Source organism: Mobula hypostoma, chromosome 24, assembly GCF_963921235.1.
Source record: "Mobula hypostoma chromosome 24, sMobHyp1.1, whole genome shotgun sequence".
NCBI classification, from domain to species: domain Eukaryota; kingdom Metazoa; phylum Chordata; class Chondrichthyes; order Myliobatiformes; family Myliobatidae; genus Mobula; species Mobula hypostoma.
The window spans coordinates 10,616,419-10,642,743 of record NC_086120.1 but is presented as its reverse complement, the minus strand read 5'-3'; the positions used below and the strand labels follow the sequence as shown (position 1 = coordinate 10,642,743).

At 41.8% G+C, this 26,325-nt stretch overlaps 1 protein-coding gene across 12 annotated transcripts in view; it reads left to right on the top strand.

Annotated features, from left to right (window-relative positions):
* LOC134337298 (receptor-type tyrosine-protein phosphatase S-like) overlaps window positions 1-21,992 on the top strand; it is a 513,177-nt gene extending 491,185 nt beyond the window's left edge. For all 12 annotated transcript variants that reach the window (XM_063032185.1, XM_063032183.1, XM_063032184.1 and 9 more), the window contains 4 exons: window positions 2,227-2,352; window positions 14,979-15,133; window positions 16,730-16,865; window positions 18,427-21,992. In XM_063032185.1, the coding sequence (XP_062888255.1) occupies window positions 2,227-2,352; window positions 14,979-15,133; window positions 16,730-16,865; window positions 18,427-18,495 (486 nt within the window). In that variant the 3' untranslated portion in view covers window positions 18,496-21,992. The remainder of the gene's footprint in view (window positions 1-2,226; window positions 2,353-14,978; window positions 15,134-16,729; window positions 16,866-18,426) is intronic.
* Window positions 21,993-26,325: the final 4,333 nt, after the last annotated feature.

The window sequence follows — 26,325 nt, the reverse complement described above, 5'->3', positions numbered from 1 at the left end:
AATTGAATTTCTAGCCAAATTCATCAGACATTTTCTGAGTAAGCCATTCAGACAGTTTGAAGATATCAATTAGAAAGCTAAAGTTGTTAAATAGGAAGTCTGGGGAAATCTAACTGATCAGCTTATTGAGTACGTTTCCAGTCTCCAGGATGTCAGTGTCTAATAGGATTTCACTGAGAAGTAAGGTCAGGCAACCTCCCAGTTTATTTTTGCATAATTTTTATCCACAGGAAGCTTTTAAATAATTAGTTTTTACCAGAATGTCTGGGTCACAACACAGAGAAGTTATACAATTAGAATTTATGCAGCTTGCTTATCATTTTTTCTCAGGTGCTGGTTATCTGTGTTAGTGACTCCATGTGTTTCTCTATATTTTTAGAGGTTAGCTCTGATTTCTCTTTATCCACAGCACTACCGCCATTTACCTACATCTACCTATCACGACCTGTCACTATAAATATTGCCTTCATCTATTTCTAAAACTCTCTGTCTACTTATCTATACCTAGATAGTTTTCAACATTTCTTTGAATCTACATACCTTTTTGTTGAGTTTTCGATCTCTTATCAAAAGGTTCAGGAGGCTGAACCAATAACTCTCCCTTACAGAAATAATAAGCTTTTAATAAGAGCTGTGCTTGTGAGGAAAAGTGTGTGGGAATGGTAATCAGATATGGGGCAGCAAAGAGGTGATTATATGTTTGATTAGGATGCTGATTATCAGATCTGGGCTACTTTCTGTTGCATAATATAATCAGAACCAATGTTGTCTTAATTCTTTCTAGGATAAAAATGTCCATCAGTTTAATTCTCTTCACTTCTCACGATCATTGACTCTGCATGGATGCTAATGAGATCCTCATGGTCATTCCTTGTGTGTGATCAAAGACTTCAAATGAAGACAAGCTGGGTGCACCTGTTTCTACCGTACTCCTGCCCTGAATAATAATGTCATGATTCCAGCAGCGGTGGCTGGATGAAGAACCTTTCCTAATTTTCTGCTTTCTGACTCAGGGCAGTGGAGACAATTATGGTGGTGCATGCCTGTCTGAGATCATCTTAACCCAGCAAAGTCTGGAATTGAAACTGGGTGCTACGTGATGGTCTGAATTCAACAGCCATCATTGACCCATCACTGATGGTTGAGTTGCACCTAGAACTTTCTTACTGTATAATCAGACCATCTAAGCAAAATCCAAGCTTGAAATGTCCATTTTAATCTAATCACCATTGCCTTTCATTCATTCAAGCTAATATCTAGTCAAGAAGGTGCTTTGTTATTTCTGCCTTGTGTATGTGACCCATCTATGAAAAGCCCTTTCACATAAGCTATTTTTTTTTTATTCTGGGTTAAGTGCTTGGAAGTAGAAAATCAGATTAAACTCTGCATTGGTGAATTTGGCAGGTTTACTTCCAAATCCATGCTCTACATTATCTTGAAGGACAAGGACACTAGATGGAAACAAACACCCTCTTAATTAGTTTCCCTCCATGTCACACCCCATCCTGATTTGGAGTATACCCTCCATCGTCTTCCTGGATTTCCACTACCATGGTGCACCCCTCTCTGAGATCATGTTAACTCAGCAAAGTCTACCCACCTACCAGTAGTTTAAAGGCATCTTCACCATATTGACCTTAATGGTTTGAAAAGAGACTGATCTCAATATGTCACCATCTTCTCAAGGACAATCTGGATTGGGTAAAATGTGCCTCCCTTGCCAGCAACAGCTTTATTCCAAGCAGGGACTGAACACTGACTGTCAGATACCCACTCTATATCAGATACTAACATCAAATTGTAGAAGGATGCAACATAGAAGTAGATCCTTTGCTCGCTGTGTCCTCACCAACCATCAAGCACTAATTTTTACCCCAATCCTGCTCCAAGCTAATTTATTTTCCCCAATTTGCCATTGAGCACCCTCCCACCTCCAGTTTCTACCACTAGGAGCAATAGACAATTAACCTATGGACCTGCATCTCTTTGGGATGTGGGAGAATACTGGAGCTCCCAGGGGAAAACCACATGGTCTCAGGGGAACGTGCAAACTCCACATAGATAGCACCCCAGTTCAGAACGGAATCCTGGTCAGTGAAGTTGTACTACCCATAACAGTTTGCGATTCAAAAGAAATGGTTCTTAAAAAAATAATATATTTTTAAAAAGCTATGGAAAGGTGCTGGTGTTCATCTGTAATATACAGATGTATTGTGTACTTAACAGGAGAAGTGTCACCAGTACTGGCCAGCTGAACGATCCGCCAGGTATCAGTACTTTGTCGTGGATCCGATGGCAGAGTACAACATGCCACAGTACATCCTCCGCGAGTTCAAAGTCACAGATGCAAGGGTGAGTGTTTAAACCTTCACCTTTTCAATGTTGCTTTCAGGGAAGTAGTGCCATGAAGAGTTAAGTCATGGAATGATGGCGAATACTAAACAATGTTTCAGTGGTTTGGAGGGTGCACAACGAGAGTGTCCAGTCCTGATAATGAAGGTAAGAGGTGAACTGCAGTGTTGAAAGATATAATGCTCCATCTCAGCCTGTATCAGACCTGAGGTCAAGAGCTATTTCTATGTAGCAGTATTAGAGTTGCACGTTGTAAATCTGCAACCACTGTTGTATTGTGAGGTTAGAGAGATATCAGAATGCTACTTTTGGCCTTTGACCTTCCACCTCTGAGTCAGAAGAGGTAGGTTAACGCCCCATCTTGGCATTCTAGGTCAGATTTGATGGTCTTTACTATCAGAAGTGAGACTCCCCCTCCTTGCCTACTCTATCATTTAATAAGATCATAGCTAATCTGTAACATCAAATCTGCATTCCCATGTACCTGCTGAAATATTCCACTGTCTTGTTTATCAAGTATCTATCTCTTTCTTAAAAATGTACAGAGAATCTGCTTCCTCTGCCTTTTGAAGACGAGAGTTCCAAAGACTATTTACCCAGAGACTAAAAACTGCTCCACTTTTGTCATGAAAGGATAACTATTTTACATTAAATAGTGGCCTTTAGTTTTAGATTCTCCTGCACAGGAAACGTCCTTCCCACATCTATTCTGTCAAGATCTGACATGCTTTATTCAGCCTCCTTGCGGCAGGAACCTTCCAAAAGAAATAATATAAATTAACAGTAGTCAGCTCACAGTTATTTAAAAATAATCTTTGGGAGATTGCCTTAAGGAGAAACGTTTGCAATAACATTCCATTTCAGCCTTGGGTATGTCACAGAGCGGGTTGAATTGACTTGGAGAGATTTCACAGACGACAGAGGACCAGTCAGTCTGACTGGCGGAGGAGAAATCTGTCTCTACCACACCTGGCAACTGACAGCTTCTGTGTTTTAAGAATCTCATTTGCATATTGATTAAGGACTTTTAGCAGCCGTCAGGATAAAAATAGCTGTCATCCATTAAGTGTGGTGGTTTTCAACCCTCAGCTCTCCATCATTCTGCCCATTGATGAAAAATCACTTCTACTGACCCACCACGAAAGAAAACCCATGCTCATTGCTTGTCCAGGTCTGCTCTGACTAAATAGGGGCAAATAGTCGCCTTATTCTTACAACACTGGTCTATACTTATCCCTGTAAAAACAATTTCTTGAACTCTTGAAGTGGAAGGCATCACCAAGGAACAGCCAACAGTTCAAGGACAACATTAGCATAGAGGCGGTGATTAATGAGATTGAAATTTGATTCTTAAAGAGTATGGACTGCACTAAAAGAGAAAGATTAAGAAGACCCCGAGGCTCAGAAATGAACATGTTCAGTTTGGTGACAGAATTCAGAGAACATGGCTGCAGACTTATCCAGAGGAACACTGATAGTGGTAGCAACTGTTGCAGAGGCTTCAAGCTCATAGCCTGTGCTAAAAGAATATAAGTTTACAATAAATGTTATTAAGTAAAGATTCAGGGGTGGTTGGAATCTGGAAATAGAGTTTCAAAGGAAGGTAGTTGTTGTGGCTATCCCTCGAGGTCGAGGATGATGGTGTTCATTCTGAAGCAATGGCCCACAGAGCGAAGGTGCCTGTGCGTGTATTTGTTTAACGTGTACTTGATGTTGCACTCCAAGAAGCACATGATACTGCACAAATCAACCAACTGATTCCAATGGAATGGAAACCGCGACGATTGGAGCTGATGGATTTGTTGCAGCCTTCATCCGCCTTCACAGCCATTGAGTTCGAAGTAACTTCGTCCGCCTGTTCCACCGTTGAGGCCTTGATTGGATTGTTCTTTGTCAGGGATCTCACCCTCGACCTTATCGCCATGGGTGACCCTACCAGCAGCATAGCTCCAGACAGCACTGCTCTCAGGATCACAGGACCACACAAGCTTCTCCACCGTGACAATGTGACAATGCACGGAGAAGAAAGGAAGGTAGATTCGTAAGGGGGAAAGGGGGAAGTTTTAATGAAGGTGGGATGAGGGTCATTTGGAGCATATATACCTGCACAGTTCTATTCAAATATTCCGGTTCTGTGCCGTAAGTATAGTGAAATACTCAGTAAACAGAGAAAATAGTTTGAGAAATTTTTATCATTCGATTAGAATTGGTACTTTAAACAGGCAACACACATCAAAGTTGCTGGTGAACGCAGCAGGCCAAGCAGCATCTGTAGGAAGAGGTGCAGTTGACATTTCAGGCCAAGACTCTTCGTCAGGACTAACTGAAGGAAGAGTGAGTAAGGGATTTGAAAGTTGGAGGGGGAGGGGGAGATCCAAAATGATAGGAGAAGACTGGAGGGGGAGGGATAGAGCCAAGAGCTGGACAGGTGATAGGCAAAAGGGGATACGAGAGGATCATGGGACAGGAGGTCCGGGAAGAAAGACAAGGCGGGGGGGGGACCCAGAGGATGGGCAAGAGGTATATTCAGAGGGACAGAGGGAGAAAAAGGAGAGTGAGAGAAAGAATATGTGCATAAAAATGAGTAACAGATGGGGTACGAGGGGGAGGTGGGGCATTAGCGGAAGTTAGAGAAGTCGATGTTCATGCCATCAGGTTGGAGGCTACCCAGACGGAATATAAGGTTATGTTCCTCCAACCTGAGTGTGGCTTCATCTTTACAGTAGAGGAGGCTGTGGATAGACATGTCAGAATGGGAATGGGATGTGGAATTAAAATGTGTGGCCACTGGGAGATCCTGCTTTCTCTGGCGGACAGAGCGTAGATGTTCAGCAAAGCGGTCTCCCAGTCTGCGTCGGGTCTCGCCAATATATAAAAGGCCACATCGGGAGCACCGGACGCAGTATATCACCCCAGTCGACTCACAGGGGTGAAGTGTTGCCTCACCTGGAAGGACTGTTTGGGGCCCTGAATGGTGGTAAGGGAGGAAGTGTAAGGGCATGTATAGCACTTGTTCCGTTTACACGGATAAGTGCCAGGAGGGAGATCAGTGGGGAGGGATGGGGGTGACGAATGGACAAGGGAGTTGTGTAGGGAGCGATCCCTGCGGAATGCAGAGAGAGGCGGGGAGGGAAAGATGTGCTTAGTGGTGGGATCCCGTTGGAGGTGGCGGAAGTTACGGAGAATAATATGTTGGACCCGGAGGATAGTGGGGTGGTAGGTGAGGACCAGGGGAACCCTATTCCTAGTGGGGTGGCGGGAAGGATGGAGTGAGAGCAGATGTACGTGAAATGGGGGAGATGCGTTTAAGAGCAGAGTTGATAGTGGAGGAAGGGAAGCCCCTTTCTTTAAAAAATGAAGACATCTCCCTCGTCCTAGAATGAAAAGCCTCATCCTGAGAGCAGATGCGGCGGAGACGGAGGAATTGTGAGAAGGGGATGGCGTTTTTGCAAGAGACAGGGTGAGCAGAGGAATAGTCCAGATAGCTGTGAGAGTCAGTAGGCTTATAGTAGACATCAGTGGATAAGCTGTCTCCAGAGACAGAGACAGAAAGATCTAGAAAGGGGAGGGAGGTGTCAGAAATGGACCAGGTAAACTTGAGGGCAGGGTGAAAGTTGGAGGCAAAGTTTATAAAGTCAACGAGTTCTGCATGCGTGCAGGAAGCAGCGCCAATGCAGTCGTCAATGTAGCGAAGGAAAAGTGGGGGACAGATACCAGAATAGGCACGGAACATAGATTGTTCCACAAACCCAACAAAAAGGCAGGCATAGCTAGGACCCATACGGGTGCCCATAGCTACACCTTTAGTTTGGAGGAAGTGGGAGGAGCCAAAGGAGAAATTATTAAGAGTAAGGACTAATTCCGCTAGACGGAGCAGAGTGGTGGTAGAGGGGAACTGATTAGGTCTGGAATCCAAAAAGAAGCGTAGAGCTTTGAGACCTTCCTGATGGGGGATGGAAGTATATAAGGACTGGACATCCATGGTGAAAATAAAGCGGTGGGGGCCAGGGAACTTAAAATCATCAAAAAGTTTAAGAGCATGAGAAGTGTCACGAACATAGGTCGGAAGGGATTGAACAAGGGGTGATAAAACAGTGTCGAGGTATGCAGAAATGAGTTCAGTGGGGCAGGAGCAAGCTGAGACAATAGGTCGGCCAGGACAGGCAGGTTTGTGGATCTTGGGTAGGAGGTAGAAACGGGAAGTGCGGGGTGTGGGAACTATAAGGTTGGTAGCAGTGGATGGGAGATCCCCTGAGCGGATAAAGTCGGTGATGGTGTGGGAGACAATGGCCTGGTGCTCCTTAATGGGGTCACGATCGAGGGGTAAATAAGAGGAGGTATCCGCGAGTTGTCGCTGTGCCTCAGTAAGGTAGAGGTCAGTACGCCAGACTACAACAGCACCCCCCTTATCAGCGGGTTTAATAATAAGGTTAGGATTAGTGCGGAGGGAGTGGAGAGCAGAGCGTTCGGAAGGAGTGAGGTTGGAATGGGGACAAGGTGCGGTGAAGTCGAGATGGTTGATGTCCCGTCGGCAATTAGCGATAAAGAGATCCAGAGCAGGCAGAAGACCAGAGCGGGGTGTCCATGAAGAAGAGGAGGGTTGAAGACGGGAGAAGGGGTCATCGGTGGGGGTGGAAGAGTCCTTGCCGAAGAAGTAGGCTCGGAGACGGAGACGGCGGAAGAAAAGTTCCGCATCGTGGCGAACACGGAACTCGCTGAGGTGTGGGCGAAGGGGGACAAAGGTGAGGCCCTTACTGAGAACAGAGCGTTCTGCCTCCGACAGTTGAAGGTCGGAGGGGATGGTAAAGACCCGGCACGGATGAGAGCTGGGATCAGAGGGGGGAGGGGGGAGGCTGGGGGTGTCAATGGAGAGGGGAGGGTTGGGGTGAGAGGAAGATGGAGCCTCTGAGGGCCCAGGAGCTGACGGTGGGATCTGAGGAAGACGGGGCTGCGGAGTGGTGGTGGGGGAAGGGGAGATGGGAGTCACAACAGCAGCACTTGAAGACCCGGCCTGGAGTTCAAGGCTGGCGTCGCAGTCACCGAAGAACTTTAAACAGGAAGTGTTTTCTTTCCAGTTGTGTCAAAGAATGCAGGAAAAACATTGTTTAAAGCCGTAGTGATGGGCAATAGGTTTTATGCCTGAACAAGAGGCATAACGGTAGATGACGGACAGCACGAGTGTTCCCTGGTATTTATACTGAATTCTGCGCAATATTTACCCAGATATCTCAACCTTCCGCCAATACATCCATTCACTTTCACTGAATATACCTCACTGGAGTGACAGTTCACCAGCTTCCGTGCCAACCTCCTCTCTGTGTCTAGAAATTTGATAGCGTCAAATTTTGGGTTTCTGCATCTGGAGATTGTAGGAAGAGGAAGGAAAATTGACAGAGGTAAAGCTTTCTGTAATTTTAAGTTCTTGGAAACAGCAGTGTGTGATCTCTTCTTATTGTATACGCTGACAATTATCTCTTCCTCACATCACAAAGCTTCTTGTGACTAGGCTTTGTCCTTGCTCATGTCATCGGATGTATAAGAACTGAGAGCAGCACTACAGTATGATGTCAATAAATGCACTATGTATCATTTAAGAAGCTCCCTTACCATGTTTGCATTGTGAAGTAAATAATCAGGTAACTTCTTCTAAAAGATCTAGTTTCATGTTGATATTTACCACGATTACTGGAAAACCATCAACAAAGATATTGTGTATAAAGCATTTTCGGTACATCACATTTCTGATCAGCAAATGTATTATCTCAATGATTCCTGATCATTAGTTGGTTGGCTTATCAGTTCAGCCATGTCTACCAAACCAAAAACAAAATCTTACAAAACAGGCAGATGCAAAAAAAAACAGGCAAAGATGATCTTCAATGCATTGTCATTAGCCAACTGTCTGACCTGAGCAAGATTATACCTTCCATTACTGGCCTCTCAAGTGAAATTGCAAATCAGTGGTCCCAAAACTCATGATTTCATTAATAATTCATTGACTTTTGCACTAATTTACAGAGTTCACAGGGACTGAATGCAGAGAGAAAATTTCTCCTTCATTACCTCCTTTTTTTGTGTTTTTTTCCCCCATCGCTACCTGTGTGTGCAAAATGGTAACTATGATTGCCGACAAAAAGAGCTGCTGTATCAAAAGTAATTTATTGTGTAGTGTAATCTTTACAGTTTCTCTGTGACTTGCAACTGCATATGTAGAAGCAATTTATCTTCCATCAATATAGCATGGATTTAAAAAAGACAACAGCTCAGTCAATACTTAAAAGTAACTACATTTGATGTCTGTCCCTCATATTTGTCCTATCTCATTGACGTTCGTGTGAGCCAAAATTATAAACTAATCAATCTCAAAGAGATGCCTTAAGCACGGAACTATTCACTAAGGTAGTTAATTTAATACTTAAAGACTGGTCTTCAGAAGTGTGAAATTAGATAATAACTTAATGTAGGTTTTTAACCAAAAACTTGATGCATTGAAGGTATTTTAGTGTTGCTAGCCTGAGATCTGAAATAAGCTGGGTCTTGACATAATAAATGTATAAGGTTTTGGGGTTAGATGGGTTTCACTAGGCATAGACCTACATTGTTTTTTTTTAACAAAAGTTAGTGGATGGCCCAGGACATAGCTGGGTTTTATATAGTTGTTTATCAAAGACCAGAAGGTCATAACACAGAGGGACAGAATTAGGCCATTTCAGCCCATCAAGCCTACTCTGCCATTCAATGCTGGCTAATTTATTTTCCCTCTTGACCCTATTTGCCTGCCTTCGGCCTATAACCTTTGACCTCCTTACTAATCAGGATCTCTGCTTTAAATATACCCACTGACTTGGCCACAGCTATATGCAGCAATGAATTCCACAGATTCACCACCCTCTAGCTAAAGAAGTACCTCCTCATCTCTGTTCTAAAGGGATGTCCTTCTATTCTGAGGCTTTGCCGCTTGATCCTGGACTCTGCCACTTAGGGGTGATGTCTTATGGAGGTATCCATTGAAACAAAGCTTTCACCTCACTGATTTGAGTGTCAAAACATTTATTTTAAATGGGTAGCTACTAACATCAAAACTAATTCAGATCAAATGAAGTAAGCTGTTAGTCCTCATTTGAGTGTTTATTCAGACAACTAAATTTAAAAATATCATAAATGTTACTTGTTCCAATTATTTAATTTTTAAAGATAGGATGAACATTATCTGGATTATTAGTTTCCATCCTGTCTAGTTTTCATTTATGTTAGCTCACTTTTTGGGAGCTCTGTTATCTGCAAGATTGAATGTAAGTGTGGTTTTGAACCCAGTTCAGGACTGTAGAACATAGTCAACACCAGACAACAATCATACTGTTAGAAGCACTGTATTGAACTGATGTTTGTTCAGGACCTTAAAAACCATCCGTTTTCTTTGTCAACTAACAGGCAGCATTCTTTTTTCAACCTGCAGCAACAGAAATAGGGTTAACTAGTTGGTAATTAACATTGAGGGAATTGAGACCATCTCTGTTCATGAACACGTCCAGATTGTTGAGTGCAGCCCTTACGGTCACAGGAGAGGTGCTACCTTCGCTAAAATTAAAGTAATTGAAATAATTTTATGAATCCCTTTGAGATGCACTGGCAAGCAGCCAATACAGAAATATGCCAGGGGTCTTCTGAAACCACTCAGAACAGTCCTAGAGTGAGGTGCTGAAAGGGAAGGTGACCATGAGTCCCGAGGAGACAGCAGGCACACATGAGCTTAGTTAAGCATTTTCCAATAAAAAAGATCACATATCTCAGTTTTGGAATGACTGGGCCTGCAGACACATTTTTCATGAAATTTTCTGAGTAGGAAATGTTATCTGTGAAAAGTCTCTAAGCATAACCTGTTGGCTGAAGACACAATAGAAGGCAGGTGCTGGAATCTGGAGCAACAAATAATCTGCTCTAAGAACTCAGAGAGTTGAGAGGCATTGAAAGGAATTTGTCAATGTTTCGGGTTGAAACTCTGCAACGGGATTGAGTTTTGACCCAAAATGTCAACATTTCTGCCCACAGATGTTATATAACCTATTGGCTGATGTGAAGACTCTGTGGGTGCAGACTGTTGGTTGATGCCCATGACTTTGACATCTGCCCCAAGGTCTCTAGCGTAATCTGAATGACAAGACATGGCCAGAGCAATGCCTCCAGTGATGGAGTGCTGTATCTTAGTAGGTAGATACAGTACTAGAGAAAACAATGACCATTACTTTCAGCATATTCTGTGGACTTTAGAAGGACGTTGAGCAGTCTGCAGCCAATTCTGACCTGCCTGTTCCGGTCTCCTGTAGTCAGCAGAATGTTGCTTTAAATAGCACAAAATGTAACAATCTAGCACAATGTGCTCCTAGTTTGCAATGTGGAGCTTCTGCTCCAGTTCATGTCAGCATGGGCTGAAACCTGAGTTAATCAACAATCATGTTTCTCAGGTACATATCTGACAGTGGGAAACATTCTGACATGCACAGGTGGATGAATGTGCCAGGTTTAGCTTTTGCTCAGATGTGATTTCACCCAGTAATTATTTTCAGCGCACTTTGCACTGGGTAAGATTGAAACTGGATCATGTATCACCTAAAAAACAGCAGCTTTGTGATGCAGTTTCTCAGCTTCTGACTATAAACTTAATGTTCAATTTTGAAGGAAGATCAAAAAATAAGGGCCTGCACATGTTGGATGACTTCAATGACTTCAAGATATTCTGAAGCACTGTGCAACAGCGAAGAGCCTCTAAGCGTTGTTGGTGATATAACATAGAACAGATTGCAGAGAAAAAGTCCCGAAAGATTAATGAAATACATGTCATGATTAAGTATTTTGATCATGCTTCTCTTCTTCAAGTGGTGCAGGGAAGTATTTAGTTATCCACTTAAGTGACAGATAGGGAATATCTCACCTGAAGGATCCCATTACTCCCAGTACCATAGGGAAATGTCAGCCTAGGATATGTGCTCAAGGTACTAGTGGAGGTCTTGAACCTAATTTAGAGATAAGGCTGTAATTTACTTGAGGGGAAATTATAAACACAATCAGAAGTAGATTGCCAATGCTAGAGGTTTCAGCTGTGGCCTAATAAGCTAAACCTGAGCAATGTTCCCTCAAACTGGAGGCATCACAATCTTCACTGCAGAGGAGATCCCTCATAGTCAGATCACAACTATATGGAAATTAAACATGAGTCAATCCATTCCAAATAAACATCCATCTAAAGGTAGGATTTTTATACGTTTTCCCTCTCATAGGCATGGTACGGAATTCTAGTGAATCAAATCCTTTCCCTTTCACTAGTTAGGTACAGAATTCCGAAAGTGCAATGGGTCTACGGTGGAAGCAATCTCACTGGCTTTCCACCTTACTTTGGAGAACCTAGATAACAGCAGAACATATGTCAGGCTGCTGTTTAGCAATTCTGTCTCTGCATTCAGCACTGTCATCCCCTCAGTATTAATTGCTGAACTCCATAATCTGGGCTTCTGTACCTCCTTCCACAACTGGATTCTTGGCTTCCATATCTAGAGACCACAGTCAGGGCAGGTCATTAATAACATGCTTCCTTGCTGACAATGAACACAGGCAAACCTTAAGGATGTGTGCTTAGCCCACTGCTCTACTCTCTCTACATCCATGATTGTGAGGTTAAGCACAGCTCAAATGCAACTGTAAATTTGCAGAGGACACAACTGTTAATGGAAAAATCTCCGATGGCAATAAGGAGGCAGATCAGCTGGTTGAGTGGTTCCACAACAACATTGCACTTAACATCAGCAAGACGGAGGAACTGATTGTGGAATTCAAGAAGGGAATGTCAGGAGAATGTGACAGGCATAGATAAGAAGTTGAGACATAAGCGACTGCAGATGCTGGAAGCCGGAGCAACAAACAAGAAGCTGGAGAAACTCAGTGGGTTGGGCAGCATCTATGGAGGGAAGTGGACTCTCAACATTTTGGACAGAGACCCAATGAGTTCCTCCAGCATTTTGATTTTTACGTACCTTAGCGTTACTTCTCGCATAAGTTGGTTTACCATAAATAGATTGTACTGACAACGACTCCTGGATGAACTTGTGTACATTCAGAAATCAGCTCAAGCCCTTCTGTGTGCAACTCAACAGATATTCACCTTGCACCAGTCATGCACCTGTTGATGTCATCTTCAGACATCCCACCTCTCCCGGAAGTTCCAGGAGTCTCCCGCATATTGGTAGCAGTTCCCTGACGCCCGCAAATTATATACAATATTCTGACAATCGATTTTTTTGAGAGTGAGTGAGCGAGAGGGAGAGAGAGAAAGAGAGAGCGAGACAGAGAGACAGAGAGAGCGAGTGACAGACATAGTGAGAGAGTGACAGAGAGAGTATCCTGATTAGTCTCTCTTTGTGCTAAGTAGACCTATCCGGTTTCTCTGTGGGTGGGCTTTACAGTCGACCTCTCTCTCTTTCATTGTCCATCAGTTCAGTTTAGTGTCCTGCAGCACCATGGCAGAGTGTTCCTAAAAAAGAAAATATAAAACGTACTTCACCCCAGACTACACTAAAGTGTACCCCTGCCTAATAGGAATCAAAAATAATGACAGTGTTACTCGCTGCACTGTTTGCAACAGTGACTTTTCTATTGCCCATGGTGGGTTAAATGATTGTAAAAGACATGTTGAGGTGAGTTTAACAGGTATCATTACGGTTATTAGCATAGTTAACGTTATTTAAACTAGCTGGCTAGCTGCTAAGGAGCTACTCTATTGATGTCCTACGTGATGAGGCCAAACTCCCTGTAGACTTGCTTAAAGTTGTAATAGAATAAAAAAACGACTCCATGATAATATAATATAATATGTAGAAAGGGCATTCAGCATGGTGCATCACATTAAGACAGAATTCAGAAGTCAGCCGTCTCACAAAACACTTGTGAATCTGATGTCTTGCAAAATTAACAAATTCATTGACACAGACTGCTATGAGGTTGAGACTTCCGGCAAAATGCTCAAATCTGCCAAGCAAGCCACATCACAGTACAAGGAAAGTTTGCAAAAGAAATAGAAAAGCTATTTGCATTAGCATTTAGCTATTAGCATTGAGACTGCCAACAAAATACTCAACAAGGAATATATGTATATATATATGTGTGTGTGTGTGTGTGTGTGTGTGTGTGTGTGTATGTGTGTAAATAGTTTCAATATGTGATCAAATATATTGTTGTGTTCTTTCATAATCAAATGTCCTGTATACATACACCCTTGCAGGTCGACCGGATGGGGGGGATATGGGGTTGTGGGGGGCAGGGGTGGTGGTGCTACATGCCTGAAATGAGTTTTTGCAGGGTGGGATGTCTTGAGCATGGAGAACATTTCTGAATTACAAAACTAACATGATGCATAAAAGGGGCAATCTTTGACCTACATTTATCAGTCATTAAAAGCACAGAGCAAATCTCTTAGCAGCTTAACAAAGAGACATAAACTGAAGGGTCTCCAGCAAACAATGATGTTGAATGCACAACTGCCAGACTCAGCGCAGATGCAGAACCGTCTCTATGTGCTCTCTCAATGGTTTCAGTCGTTTCTCTCACGCACCTGTGTGAAAGATGGGATGATGTTTCTCAGACTTATCAATCCAGTGGGGTTGAGCCTCTCGTGACAATCAGGACAACGGATTTTATCAGGGAACAGCCATTCATATTGGAGGCTGCCTGTGTTACCCCTCTAGTCCACTGAGTTTTCTTTCACCTACATGGCACTCTTGTTTCTGATTGTCACCAGGAATTCAAATTTATCCACATTCCCGGCAAACATCACAGCAGTAATGAACTCTGCCTACCTCCAGGAACCATCAAGGTCCCAGTGCAATGTCTGAATCTGTGTGTTTTAAAGGATATTTCCCCAAGTGTGCACCAACACTAAATGCAGCACACATCTGTGCACCAAAAGTGTGTAAATTCCATTCTCTAGGCCAGAATGCTTCAGCACAAGTAGCTGGTGAAGCAGAATGAATGAATCACGACATTAAAGATGGATTTACCTTATACTTGAAGTGGAAATATATTAAAAGGTACGGGGAAGGTCAGAAAGATACGATCTGAGTGAATGGCATTTTTCCTGGACTAGCAGTAATACTCTTGTCTTTGAGTTGGAAGGTCATGGATTAAAACTTCATAGTGGACTAGACACTCAGAATCCTGACTGACTACTTGGTGCATTACCAAGTGGTGTGCCTAATGGTTTCTCAGCTAACACACTAAACCAATTTCTATATATTTCCAATCCAGTGACCATTCGGAGGTAGTTTTGTTCTGGAGACATTGTTGGAAATTATTTCAGCTCAGCTTTTGAGGGATCTTTACTTCTAAAAGCTGTATTTTGAACTCATATATATCTAAGCCCAAAAAGACCAGACCTGTCAATAGAATATTAATACTGTACAATGGTAATTTTATTTTTAAAAATCATGATGTGTTGGAAGGGGCTAAATGAAATGGTCTTATCATTGATTGCTATATTGTTAGGAAGGCTATTTGGTTCATAGACTAGTAATTAGGACCTAAATTGACGATATACTCAGTGTTGCCGATCACAGCCTAACTCAATCCCCTTTCTGTCACAGGATGGCCAGTCGCGGACTGTCCGGCAGTTCCAGTTTACAGACTGGCCAGAGCAAGGAGTGCCAAAATCCGGCGAGGGTTTCATTGACTTTATTGGGCAAGTGCATAAAACTAAGGAACAGTTTGGCCAAGATGGTCCCATCTCAGTTCACTGCAGGTGAGTTCAAGGTGGTGAAAGAAGAAGCAAGCTTTTCATTGGCTTCAGGTAAAGGAAGTAGTTCGGTAAGTGTTAAGACAGCTCACATAATAATTGCAGCTGCTTCTTAGGTACATGTAAATGATTCTAGAAAGTCATTTGAAGTGCAGGGAGATTTGACAGTTGGCAAGCAATTGAAATACAATAATTGGACTCGGTGACTCAGTGATTGAACTCTAGAGCATGGTAATTCAACTTTACAAGCTGGAGATAGGATGCATTAGATACAGGAGCTTGCTGATTAGAATCTGAAACTTGATTAATGGGCATTGGGTTTGGTGATTAGTCTCACTGCCATGATGATGGGAATTCAGAGTTTTGTGACTAGACTGCAGTTCATTAAGTAGAGGTGGGAATCTGGTGATTGGCTTCTGGAGTCTAGTGTTTGGACTGTGCTGCCTGATGATTGATTTTCAGTTAAGTCACCAAACTGAAGAAGCAATCCTTCTAACACTGGTCCCTGATCTGCAGATCAAACATGCAAGATGGTGAAATCTTTTGCCAAATTCATGGGCACAAACAATGAAACCCAATGGATTGGATTCGAGATCTTTATAATTTGCCCCTGAAATTGAGGGTTTGGACAAGGTAGCCCACTGAATGACCCCTGGCCTGTAGTGGTCTTGTGTTTGCTACAAGGTTTATGATTGGACCCAAATATGGTTGGACAGGAAGTTTGGTTTCTGGAGGTGATGAATGATTTGATTTGTTGTGTCTGGAATTTGGAGAGCAGCTTCTAGAGATGTCTTATATCATTCTAAAGCTTTGTGTTGTCAATGGAGCTTTGTGATTGGATTCTGCAACATGAGGACAGCATATGGAGCATGGATTGGATTTTTCAGTTTTATGATTGAATTCTGGATATTAGTGACAGGTTTTGGAATTTGATGATTAGATTCTGGACCTGCTGATTGTAAACTGAAGGCTAGCGGTTAAATATGGATTTTGGTGAATAGCTTCTGGTCTTTCCTGACTTGATACAGGAGTTGGCCAATATATCTTAGCATTTGAGTTCTGGAGTTTTCTCATTTGACACTATTATTTAATGATTGAACAGTGGTGCTTGGTGATTTTAGAGCTCAGTGGTTAGTGGTCGGTGTTGTTGGCTTGCTAATTGGAGCTTTGTGATTGGACACTTGGAGCTTAGTGATTAGATTCAGAAGTCCTCTAACTGGATTCTAAAATATTGATGAACAGATTCAAAAATCTGGTGTTTAATCTCTGGGTCTGAGTATGGTTTCAAGAAACCCTGATGTGGAACCTGGAGTTGGGTGATGTTGGGACTGTGGCGTCTGGAGTATAGTGATGAGACTTTGGGTCTCTGCGTTCAGGCTATAGAGCTGGGTGACTGGATATTGGTGATTGGACTCTGGTATTGACGACTGTGAACTATTCAGTCTTTTGTGTTAATGACAGGAATGTAAAAGTTGTAGTGAGAAATTTGAAAGCAAATTGTTCCCTGTCCATATCTGCAGGAGGTGGGGTTGGATGTCAGTTGAGGAAGATCAGCTGATCTCAGATTTGGGTACTTTAATGTGAACCCTTTTCTGTTACTAGTGCTGGAGTTGGCCGGACTGGGGTCTTTATCACACTCAGCATTGTCTTGGAAAGAATGAGGTACGAAGGGGTGGTGGACATTTTCCAGACTGTCAAGATGCTCCGAACACAGCGACCAGCCATGGTACAGACAGAGGTAAGGACAGCCAGAGATACACCTCAGCACTTTACCCAGTACTGGAGAGAAAATTGCCCCTCACTGCATAGTTGTAATAGATGCAGATTCCACCCTTTGCTCCAAGTGCTACAGGAGGGAATGTCATATCTTTTCCTGAATGGGACGAGATTATATTCATCTCCTGATTTGTTATTACCATGTACACTCTTTACTCTATGAGCTTCATGTGAACAAGGAATTTTACTGCAGCCTGGTGTAAATAGTTGTAAAAATAATCTGAATCTGACCCTGGATCTGACACCCATCATCGCATTGTTTCCTGAGCAATGGGTGAATCACTCAGTAAAATTCCAGGCACTCAGAGAACAATCCACTTTAAGCCACAGTTTTGTCAGTGGTGCAATTTGAAACTGAGATTAGGGGAACTCACTAGTCGGCTCATTCTGAAGAGGCTGACTTGGGTAAATCCTCTTTAATTTGGGTACAGACCTGCACTCCATTCAAACATCTCCAACAAGCTTCCCACTCACCTAGGATGCAAACTGTGGCAGTCCCTGAACCGATTCAGCCTACCCCTCTCAACTCTAGCAAGTTGTTATTCCTCTGAACCTCTTTCACCATGGCCCCTTCCCACATTCCAACCTAACATGCACTGTCCACAGTGGTGCTGTGGGCCAAGTGTGTGAACCTACTCAGCGTCACTTGACCAGTTAGCACTTGAGTACCACTGAATTTGTGATAACTTTGGCTCATGCTGAACGTGGCCTTTGTCATGCAGCTCTCTCCTATAACATGAGCATAGTATATGAACCCTCGTAATGTGAGCCCTGATAAACTATGCATTAGGCACAAAATTGGACAAGGTCCCGTCAGGAGTACTCTGGATCCCTATTTAATGCACACCTCTGTGTGTAGTTTTTTGCAATTTTTTTTTTGCGGGGCCATGTTTTGGATAATGCACAAAACACAATTGTGTTTAAATGTTAAAGCAAGAGATGCAATCCTACTTCCAGGCATTATAACTACTGAAGAAATTAATGGCTTCCCAGCAAATGTGGATGAGCTGCAGTTTGTGCAAAAGTGAAAATCTAAAGAGCAATTCTGAAAATAATACAAGGTTTCTGAGATTAACTAGCCAACACTGTACTGAGATGCACCACTATTTTGGAGGAAACTATTATCTAAGCAATAAATATTCCACTCAGACAGAGGATAGATACCTTTCTGGTCACAGTTCCTTTCCAAGTACTCTAAGCATGTACTAATCAAGGTTCTTATAGATTAGTATCACTTCCTGTGGCTGGATATATTCCCTGGAGTCTCTGCCAGCTTCTCTCCTTCAATCAATACTTTTAGAGTGGATTAAATGTTCGCTATTTCATTATGAGACTTTGCTGTATGGAAATTGCCTACTATGTTTCCAACCTTATGAAAAGATTCAATTGTGAAGCCCACTTTGACTGCCCAGAGGCACTATATGAATTGCTTTTCTTATTCTCAACATATTTTTTCTTCATATTTTATTCGAGGTCAATAACACTGGTGAATGTTTCAGTAATGCTCCCATGTCTGTTTTCAGGATGAATATCGGTTCTGCTATCAAGCGGCATTGGAGTACCTTGGGAGTTTTGATCATTATGCAACGTAAAAAGCCATTGATCATCAAACTCAACAGGCCACAATGGACACGGAGCACCTCTTCTGAGCTACATAGCGTGCTTGAAAAGTACTTTAACTCTAACCACCGCCGGGGAAAGATATTTCAGATGGACCCTAAGGGAACTCAATGTTGTAACCCAGAAGAGAAGAAGGACCCTGGTCTATTGGGGGATCATTTTAATTATTGGACAAGTCCTATTTACCTCAAGTGTTCAACTGTGGTGAAATGGATCTCGAATTACTCTGTGGACTGTCTGATGAAATATCAAGGACACACAAGCAAAAAGTCATTCAGAAAGTGGATGAAGGGAAAACATGAAAAGATGGGATCCTGTCTTTGGTTACATCATTAGAGTTCTGCTTGCTTAAAAAAATCCTTTTATTAATCAAAGCTGTGAGAAAAAAAAGCATTAAAGGAGACTGCTCACAAAACCACATTTACTGCAGAGGCTCTTTCTGCTTGGTTTTGTCTACTGTGTAGTCATTTAAGGATCACATTTTTTTCTCTCTCTCTTGCAATAGTCCCTGGGTCATGCTTCATCTAAGCATGTTCTTCATCTGTGCCTTCTCCTTATATTAGATCCCATTATGAACTGATAGGTCTTTTCATGATTATGCCACATGTTTTTATAATTTGAGTAACATGAGCGAACTGCACATCGAGAGCATCCTTTCAAGAGATGTGCATGGTTATGAAAATGAAGTAAGTTGTCCCTTCGTTCTAGTTGAAAATCCAAGGCAGGTCGAAAGACATCACCTCAGTTGGTGATTCCTACATGCCAAAAGAACAAGGGACAGGGGGCTCTTTTTGGAGACTTGCAGTGGAGATGGTATGAGAGAGCACAGGAGGAGTTGTTTCATAGTGCACTCATTTTGTTTGGGAGAAAAAAGAACCGAGAAAGATCCTTGCTTTCCCTTTAGAGTGAGGGATTGTATACACTGCGGTCTGTTGAGAAGAGAACAGGAAATAATACCTAAGCAAAGGAAAGAATAAATTAGAAAAATAATTTAGAATAAATTAGAAACATAAGGTTCCAAACTGAGACACCAATGTATCCCGAACACAAAAATAATCCAAGTTTTTCATCTATCTGGTAATCAAGTTAAGGAGGAGGCATTGTAATTTTCATCAGATATTTAAAAATGATGATTGTAATGGCAGAGCAAAACATGGTTCCACTCTTCTAACGGTTGAATCGGGAGCCGGTGAAGAGTTTTAATCCATTTTCATCTCAGTATTTCCATTAGGAATTCTGGCCTTGGTAGTCTGGGACCTATCCTTCCACTGTTGGGATGGCACTAGTGAGATCTAATCACTCATTTCTGGCATTATTTTATCACCTTCCTGCACTAAAATGCAATAATCTTTCTAATTGTCATTGTCTGGGAGAGAGTGTGGAAAATGGCCGGATTAAAGCCTCTTCTGGTTAGATTTTTTTAAATCTAATACGTGAAAACAAAAATACTGAATACATTTCTGTTGAATGTTTTGTAATGCTTTTGAAGCAAGTATTCTTTTTTCAATTCCCAGTCATACCACAGCCTCCTGCTCCCCACCAACCAATTTATCTTGCTAGCTCCCAGCCTTACATTGAACACCACAAGCTCGATGGATGGCTTGCTACATGGCCACTCATCCAATCTCATCAGTATCCTTCAAAATGATTGTTTGAGAAGAAGGTCTTTAACAACCTTGTGTTTCTAAACATCGCACTCCAAGGCATAAAGCACTGTGATATTGAAAGTATGTTTGGTGTTCATCGTAGTCTTGGTGACATCAAAGTAAAGGAAGGACGGGTTTGGACAGGTATTACATGAAATAGAGTAGGGTCTTTGTATAATTTGTAGCTATGTGTATATTCATGTGTGGAAAGAATTATTGCAATACCTTCACTTCTAAAAGGGGAACATTCAGGTGACATTAGAAGGCAATTAAAGATTTTAATTTGTAATGTCGAGCCAACTAATTGAACCCACTGATAGATGAGCACCAAATGCCAGTTTCCAATACAAGTATCTTCATGTGAATAATGTCAGGCAAATTGACAAGGTGTTGTTAACCCAGTGATTGTTATCTTGGAAAAAAATGGTGCAGCCAAGAATGATTTCTCTTTAAAACTTCATGCAGACAACACTTACATTTCTTTCTCATTGTAAAAGGTTTTCTATCAGGCTTGATACCCACCTTATAACATATGGTTTTGTATTCTGACCAAGCATCCCCACCTAAGATCTGAGCTTTATGAATGTCAAAAAATCATTGAACTTTTTAAAATCTGTCCTTGAGCAGAAATTTCAGCCAGGAATGAGGGTGGAAGGGTGTGAGATATGATCCTTAATTTGGATGGTTATTTGCTATATCCAACAATAATCTGACCTGACTGTGAACCCCCAGTGTAGAGCAGCTTCTATTATAGTCCATGTTTTTGTAATAGTAAGCCTTCTTATTTACCCTTTCATAAAATTGGTGATTATACTGTATGTCTGTCATTAATAATGAATCCTATGTTGTTTCTGGAACTGCCATTTTCCCATCCTAATAGACAGCAGTACATAGTGGGATGGTGTTGGGAGGTGTGTGTGTACACACCAGACACAGGGTGACAGTGTTAGGAAGTGTGTGCCCTTTCCTGAGAAGTACACAAGGACTACCAACCCAATCTCTGCTTTCCCTCAACCCCATGCAAAAATGGATTGTGTCCGGAAAGATCATCTTTCCCACGTAGTCTTGGTCCTGCTAATTAGAAATACATAACCATAGAGAGGTTCGCCTTCATCAAAGAGAAAAAAGATAAGTCAATCTAGATGACCTCAGCAGATGAGAAAATTAAGGCAAAAGAAAACAAAACCAGATTGATTTTGTGAGTAATTTTCTTAAATCTTTTGTGCTTTGTAACATATGACAAACATAATCTTTTTTTTAATTGTGTATTTGTTCCTTTTTTAACAAAAATCTGTCAAATTAAAAGAAACAAAAAAAGCATTTAAAATACATTTATTTGTTCATATTATGTTTAAAGACAGTCTATTTTTTCACTGTAGAAATGTTTGTGACTGGCTATATATCATTGGATTCCAAATGTTAAAAGAGCTTTCTTTATACCATTTTAAGAATGTGCTCCATTTTTCAAGATTGCTTTCCTGCTTTGTTTTGCCCCAATTGGAACTCAGTTATGTTGGGATAAACAGAAACTTGCCTGGGGCTCGAGACTGCTACCTGGTTTACTCTGACGTGTTCCTTGTCAATGTCTGTGATGAATTTACTCAATAACTTGTGAAAGTTGCCAGACTTAATCAGTATGAGACAGCCAAATTAATGAGATGTTGAATAAAAAAACAAAGGAACTGTCATTTGTATGAGGGCCAAGTGATTATTGCTTTTGAACAAATGTTACTTATAACTGAAAATATAATTGGTTATAAAAACCACTGTGTATGTAGATATGTTGACTTTGTATTAAAGGAAGATTGTCTGGAGAAATTGTATGGGTCACTCCTTCAAGGTGTCCTCATGATATCAATCTATTCACGTACAAGGGAAATTAGAGATGAAATATGTGACAACATTTGTCTTGATCATCTATTACTTCCATGCTTTGTGATCTGTTAAATTTATTACACATCAGTTTAATTTGTTTTAAGCAGTGTGTGGTAACACAAGTGAAAATACTGAGTGTTTTATGAGCTTCTTATTAATGCCAATAATATCTACCACAGTGCTGCTTGGGGTAGATGGAACCATTGTAAGATAGTAACGCCACAGGCACCACAATTCTGACTTAATTAATGGAGCACCTTTCCTGACCTTTGATGGTGTACAGTGCTTCTCAGTTAATCAATGTATTTCTTATGTTAATAAGAATGCATGTCCTCTCCATGCCAGAGGTGGTAACATTTCACAAGAGAAAGCCTAGTCTTTTCAGAAGGCGTTTGACAAGGTGCCGCACATGAGGCTGTCAGCAAGATAAGAGCCCATGGAATTACAGGGAAGTTACTAGCATCTGTGGAACGTTAGCTGGTCAGCAGAAAACAGAGAGTGGGAATAAAGGGATCCTATTCTGATAGCCACCGGTTACCAGTGGATTTCCACAGGGGTCAGTGTTGGGACCGCAGCTTTTTACAATGTATGTCAATGATCTGGACTATGGTATTAATGGATTTGTGGCTGAATTTGCCGATGATACAAAGATAGATAAAGGAGCGGGTAGTGTTGAGGAAACAGAGAGCCTGCAGAGAGACTTAGGTAGTTTAGGGGAATGGGCAAAGAAATGGAAAATGAACTACAGTGTTGGAAAGTGTATGGTCCTGCACTTTGGTGGAAGAAAAAAACGGGCAGACTATTATTTAGATGGGGAGAGAATTCAAAATGAAGAGATGCAAAAGGACTTGGGAGTCCTTGTGCAAGATACCTTACAGGCTAACCTCCAGGTTGAGACAGGTGTGAAGAAGGCGAATGCAATGTTGGCATTCATTTCTAGATGTGATATTGAGGCTCTATAAGGCACTCGTTGAGACCACACTTGGAGTATTGTGTGTAGTTTTGGGCTCCTTATTTTAGAAAGGATATACTGACATTGGAGAGGGTTCAGAGAAGATTCATGAGAATGATTCCAGGAATGAAAGGGTTACCATATGAGGAACGTCTGGCAGCTCTTGAGCTGTATTCCCTGGAGTTCAAGAGAATGAGGGGGATCTCAGAAACATTCCGAATGTTAAAAGGCCTGAACAGATTAGATATGGCAAAGTTATTTCTCATGGTAGGGGATTCTAGGACAAGAGGGCATGACTTCAGGATTGAAGGATGTCCTTTTAGAACCTAGATGCTGAGAAATTACTTTAGTCAGAGGGTGGTAAATCTGTGGAATTTGTTGCCACGAACGGCTGTGGAGGCCAAGTCTTTGGGTGTATTTAAGGCAGAGATAGATAGGTTCTTGATTAGCCAGGGCATCAAGAGGTATGGTGTGAAAGCAGGGGAATGGGGATGACTGGAAGAATTGGATCAGCCCATGATTGAATGGCAGAGTAGACTCGATGGGCCAAATGACCTACTTCTGCTCCTGTATCTTATGGTATTATGGTCCTAACTGAGTAAGAACAAGAAGCATTTTGATCTTGGTTTGTGAAGTGCAACTGCTTGGTTATTAACCAGGACAGGGAAAGGTTAGAAGACTCTAAGTATCAAATAACATATTTGCTTGTACATTGCTTCCTCATGGAGAGCAAGACAAACCTTAACTCACATTTCTCAGTGTTTACTTTTCTTAATACTGTCTCCAAGAACCAGTTAATACAAAATACAGAAACATTAATTTATAAATGCTCTTACCATTCAGCTATATAAGAGGATAATATTTGATTTTATTTTGTTCTTTATGTTTGCCCTGTCATAGATGATGGCCAATGGAATCTGGTTTTCAGTCCGAGCACATAATTATGTCCAAGGCACAGGGAATACAGTGTGAGTTTCCATCCACACTTTCTGAGAGCTCCAGATCAACTGTGAACTCCACACCAACTAGAGTACTGTATGAAATTAGGAAAAAAATTAATTATCCTAAGGAAATTAGATTAAAATGTAAAAATTGAAGTCTGGGTAAAGGTCTGTGTTTTCCATTTGGCCACTCCCAAAAAATCTTAGTGTTTTTGCGGTATCCGTCAGACCTAGTCTGAAGACTGCTTCCAACATTTACTCATTTAGCTAGAGAGAACACAACACACACTTTTCAGCTGTGGAAATTTGACACTAAAATTGAAGTTACCAAGTATCAGCAAGATAAGACCCAGATCTGGAAGTAGAGAAGAAGGTTGGAATTTATGTATGTAGAAGGCACAGAAAGCTGGAAGTGACAACACTAATAACGCAATGAACTTGAAGGTCAATTTTTCAGTGATATAGAATTTGAACCTTGTGATAAAAAGATGCCAATAATTGCAGACAAATGAAGCACTAAAGCAGAAATTAAGTGTAACTAATGACCTGTTCTTTGTGCCCTTCATTATATTTTCACTTCATTGCTAAGACCACACACAAAATTCCAAAACTAATAAGGTTAGGAGAGGGGATGACTCCAGTTGAACACTTCCCTTTTCTGCTACCTAGGGCTATGATTTCTTTCCAGTGATTGGAGTAAGGATTCACGGAAGGAGAGCAGTTGGTTTTTTCCTGAAATTCAGCTAACTTCAAAGGCTGGAAATATGAAATAAAAAAAAACAGAAGTGCTGGAAACACTCAGGAGCTTGGGCAAAATCTGTGGAGAGCCAAACAGGCTCGTCATTAGGATGGTAATGATGGTATCCAGGGAAAGACATCCACATCAACTACATCATCCTCAATAGGACATTAGTAATGAAAAGAATGATGTTGTATTTGTTAGCATAGTGCATTACAGGATTAATAACAGGCATGTGAATCACTGGAATAGGGTTCGAAACATGCAGTGCAAAACTGGTCAAATTCTAATTGATTGAGAAAATACTGCCATGATAGATATGCCTGTCCTTTGTTACAGAAAAATCCCTCTGCAGGTGAGTGATTGTTCCTTCACTTTGCAAAGAAGAACAATTTACTAAAGTCCTCATTGTGTCAGTTCCAACAATGACTTATGCCCTGTTGCTTGGATTCTGTGGTCTGCTAGGAACAGAATGTGTTCTCCATATGCTTTCTGTGAGGCTTTACTCTGATTTGTGGTAATTAAAGACCTATTTCTGTGTGGCATTGTCTGCAACTGATGGAGGGTTTGTGTGAACAGGGCAACATTTCTATTCAAACAGTCAAGTTGAAGATTCATTTAGCAACTAGGACTGAATGCCAGAGATAATCATCTCAGAGGAGGAATTAAAAGCAGTCTACAACAGAACTGAAACCCATTGAAAACCTACCCTTTCTGGGCCAGATGAGGTGCAGGCAACCAATCCACATCCATGTGGTAGATGGGTCATTACAATATTTTAATAAAGTCAACTGACTTTTTAATCACATGAGCCCTCAGGAACAGATGCAGAGTATTGAATACATGAGGGCATTGCCTTTACAAAACTAGATGGAGGCCAGTAAGAGCAGAAGCAGGTCCAGTGAAGAACTCCACAAGTGACCTGTACCCTTGAGGCCAACTTTGTGGACACCCAAGTACTATCCTGTTCTATATCCCCCAATAACCATTGTAAACATGCCCTCGCCATTGATTACCCACCTTAACCACAATCTACTCTCTAGATCACCACCCAAAACTGTGATTAAAATTCCTGTCATGATCCAGGACATGCCCACCGTCCTTCACCATTTCTGTGGCCACCAACCCCTGCACCCAACTACAGATGAATACTGCAGAACACTCAGCAAATCTGTCCTCCAAGCTTACAAGTGCACCAGTCTCTTTCCTTCACTAATGGGGATGCATAGGGGCTTCGGGACTCGGTGATGATACCAGTTTCCTTCAATTTACACAAGTGCTGCCAAACATCCCCCACCTCTGTAGGGGCCAGTTGTCGCGACCGTTCTCTGAAATGGGTATCCTCAGTCACCCGGATAGTGTGACACGTGCTCTTGGAACAACCCACATCAGACGCATCAGTGGAAAAGACCCCTTCCAGCTTCAACATCTTCTCCACCAGCCTCCTCTTCCAACGTTGAGTCCCCAAAGTTGAATGACTCAGCCGTCAACTTTCCCCCCTTTTCCAATTGTTTCTCCCTGGCATGTCTCACAGGGACACTAGACATCACCGTCACTGGGAACAAATGCGCCAGGTGCATCCCCCGCTTGAAGGTGACTTCCCTCTTCATAGTGTTCCTGACAATCACTACCAACCTGCTTGCCTGTAC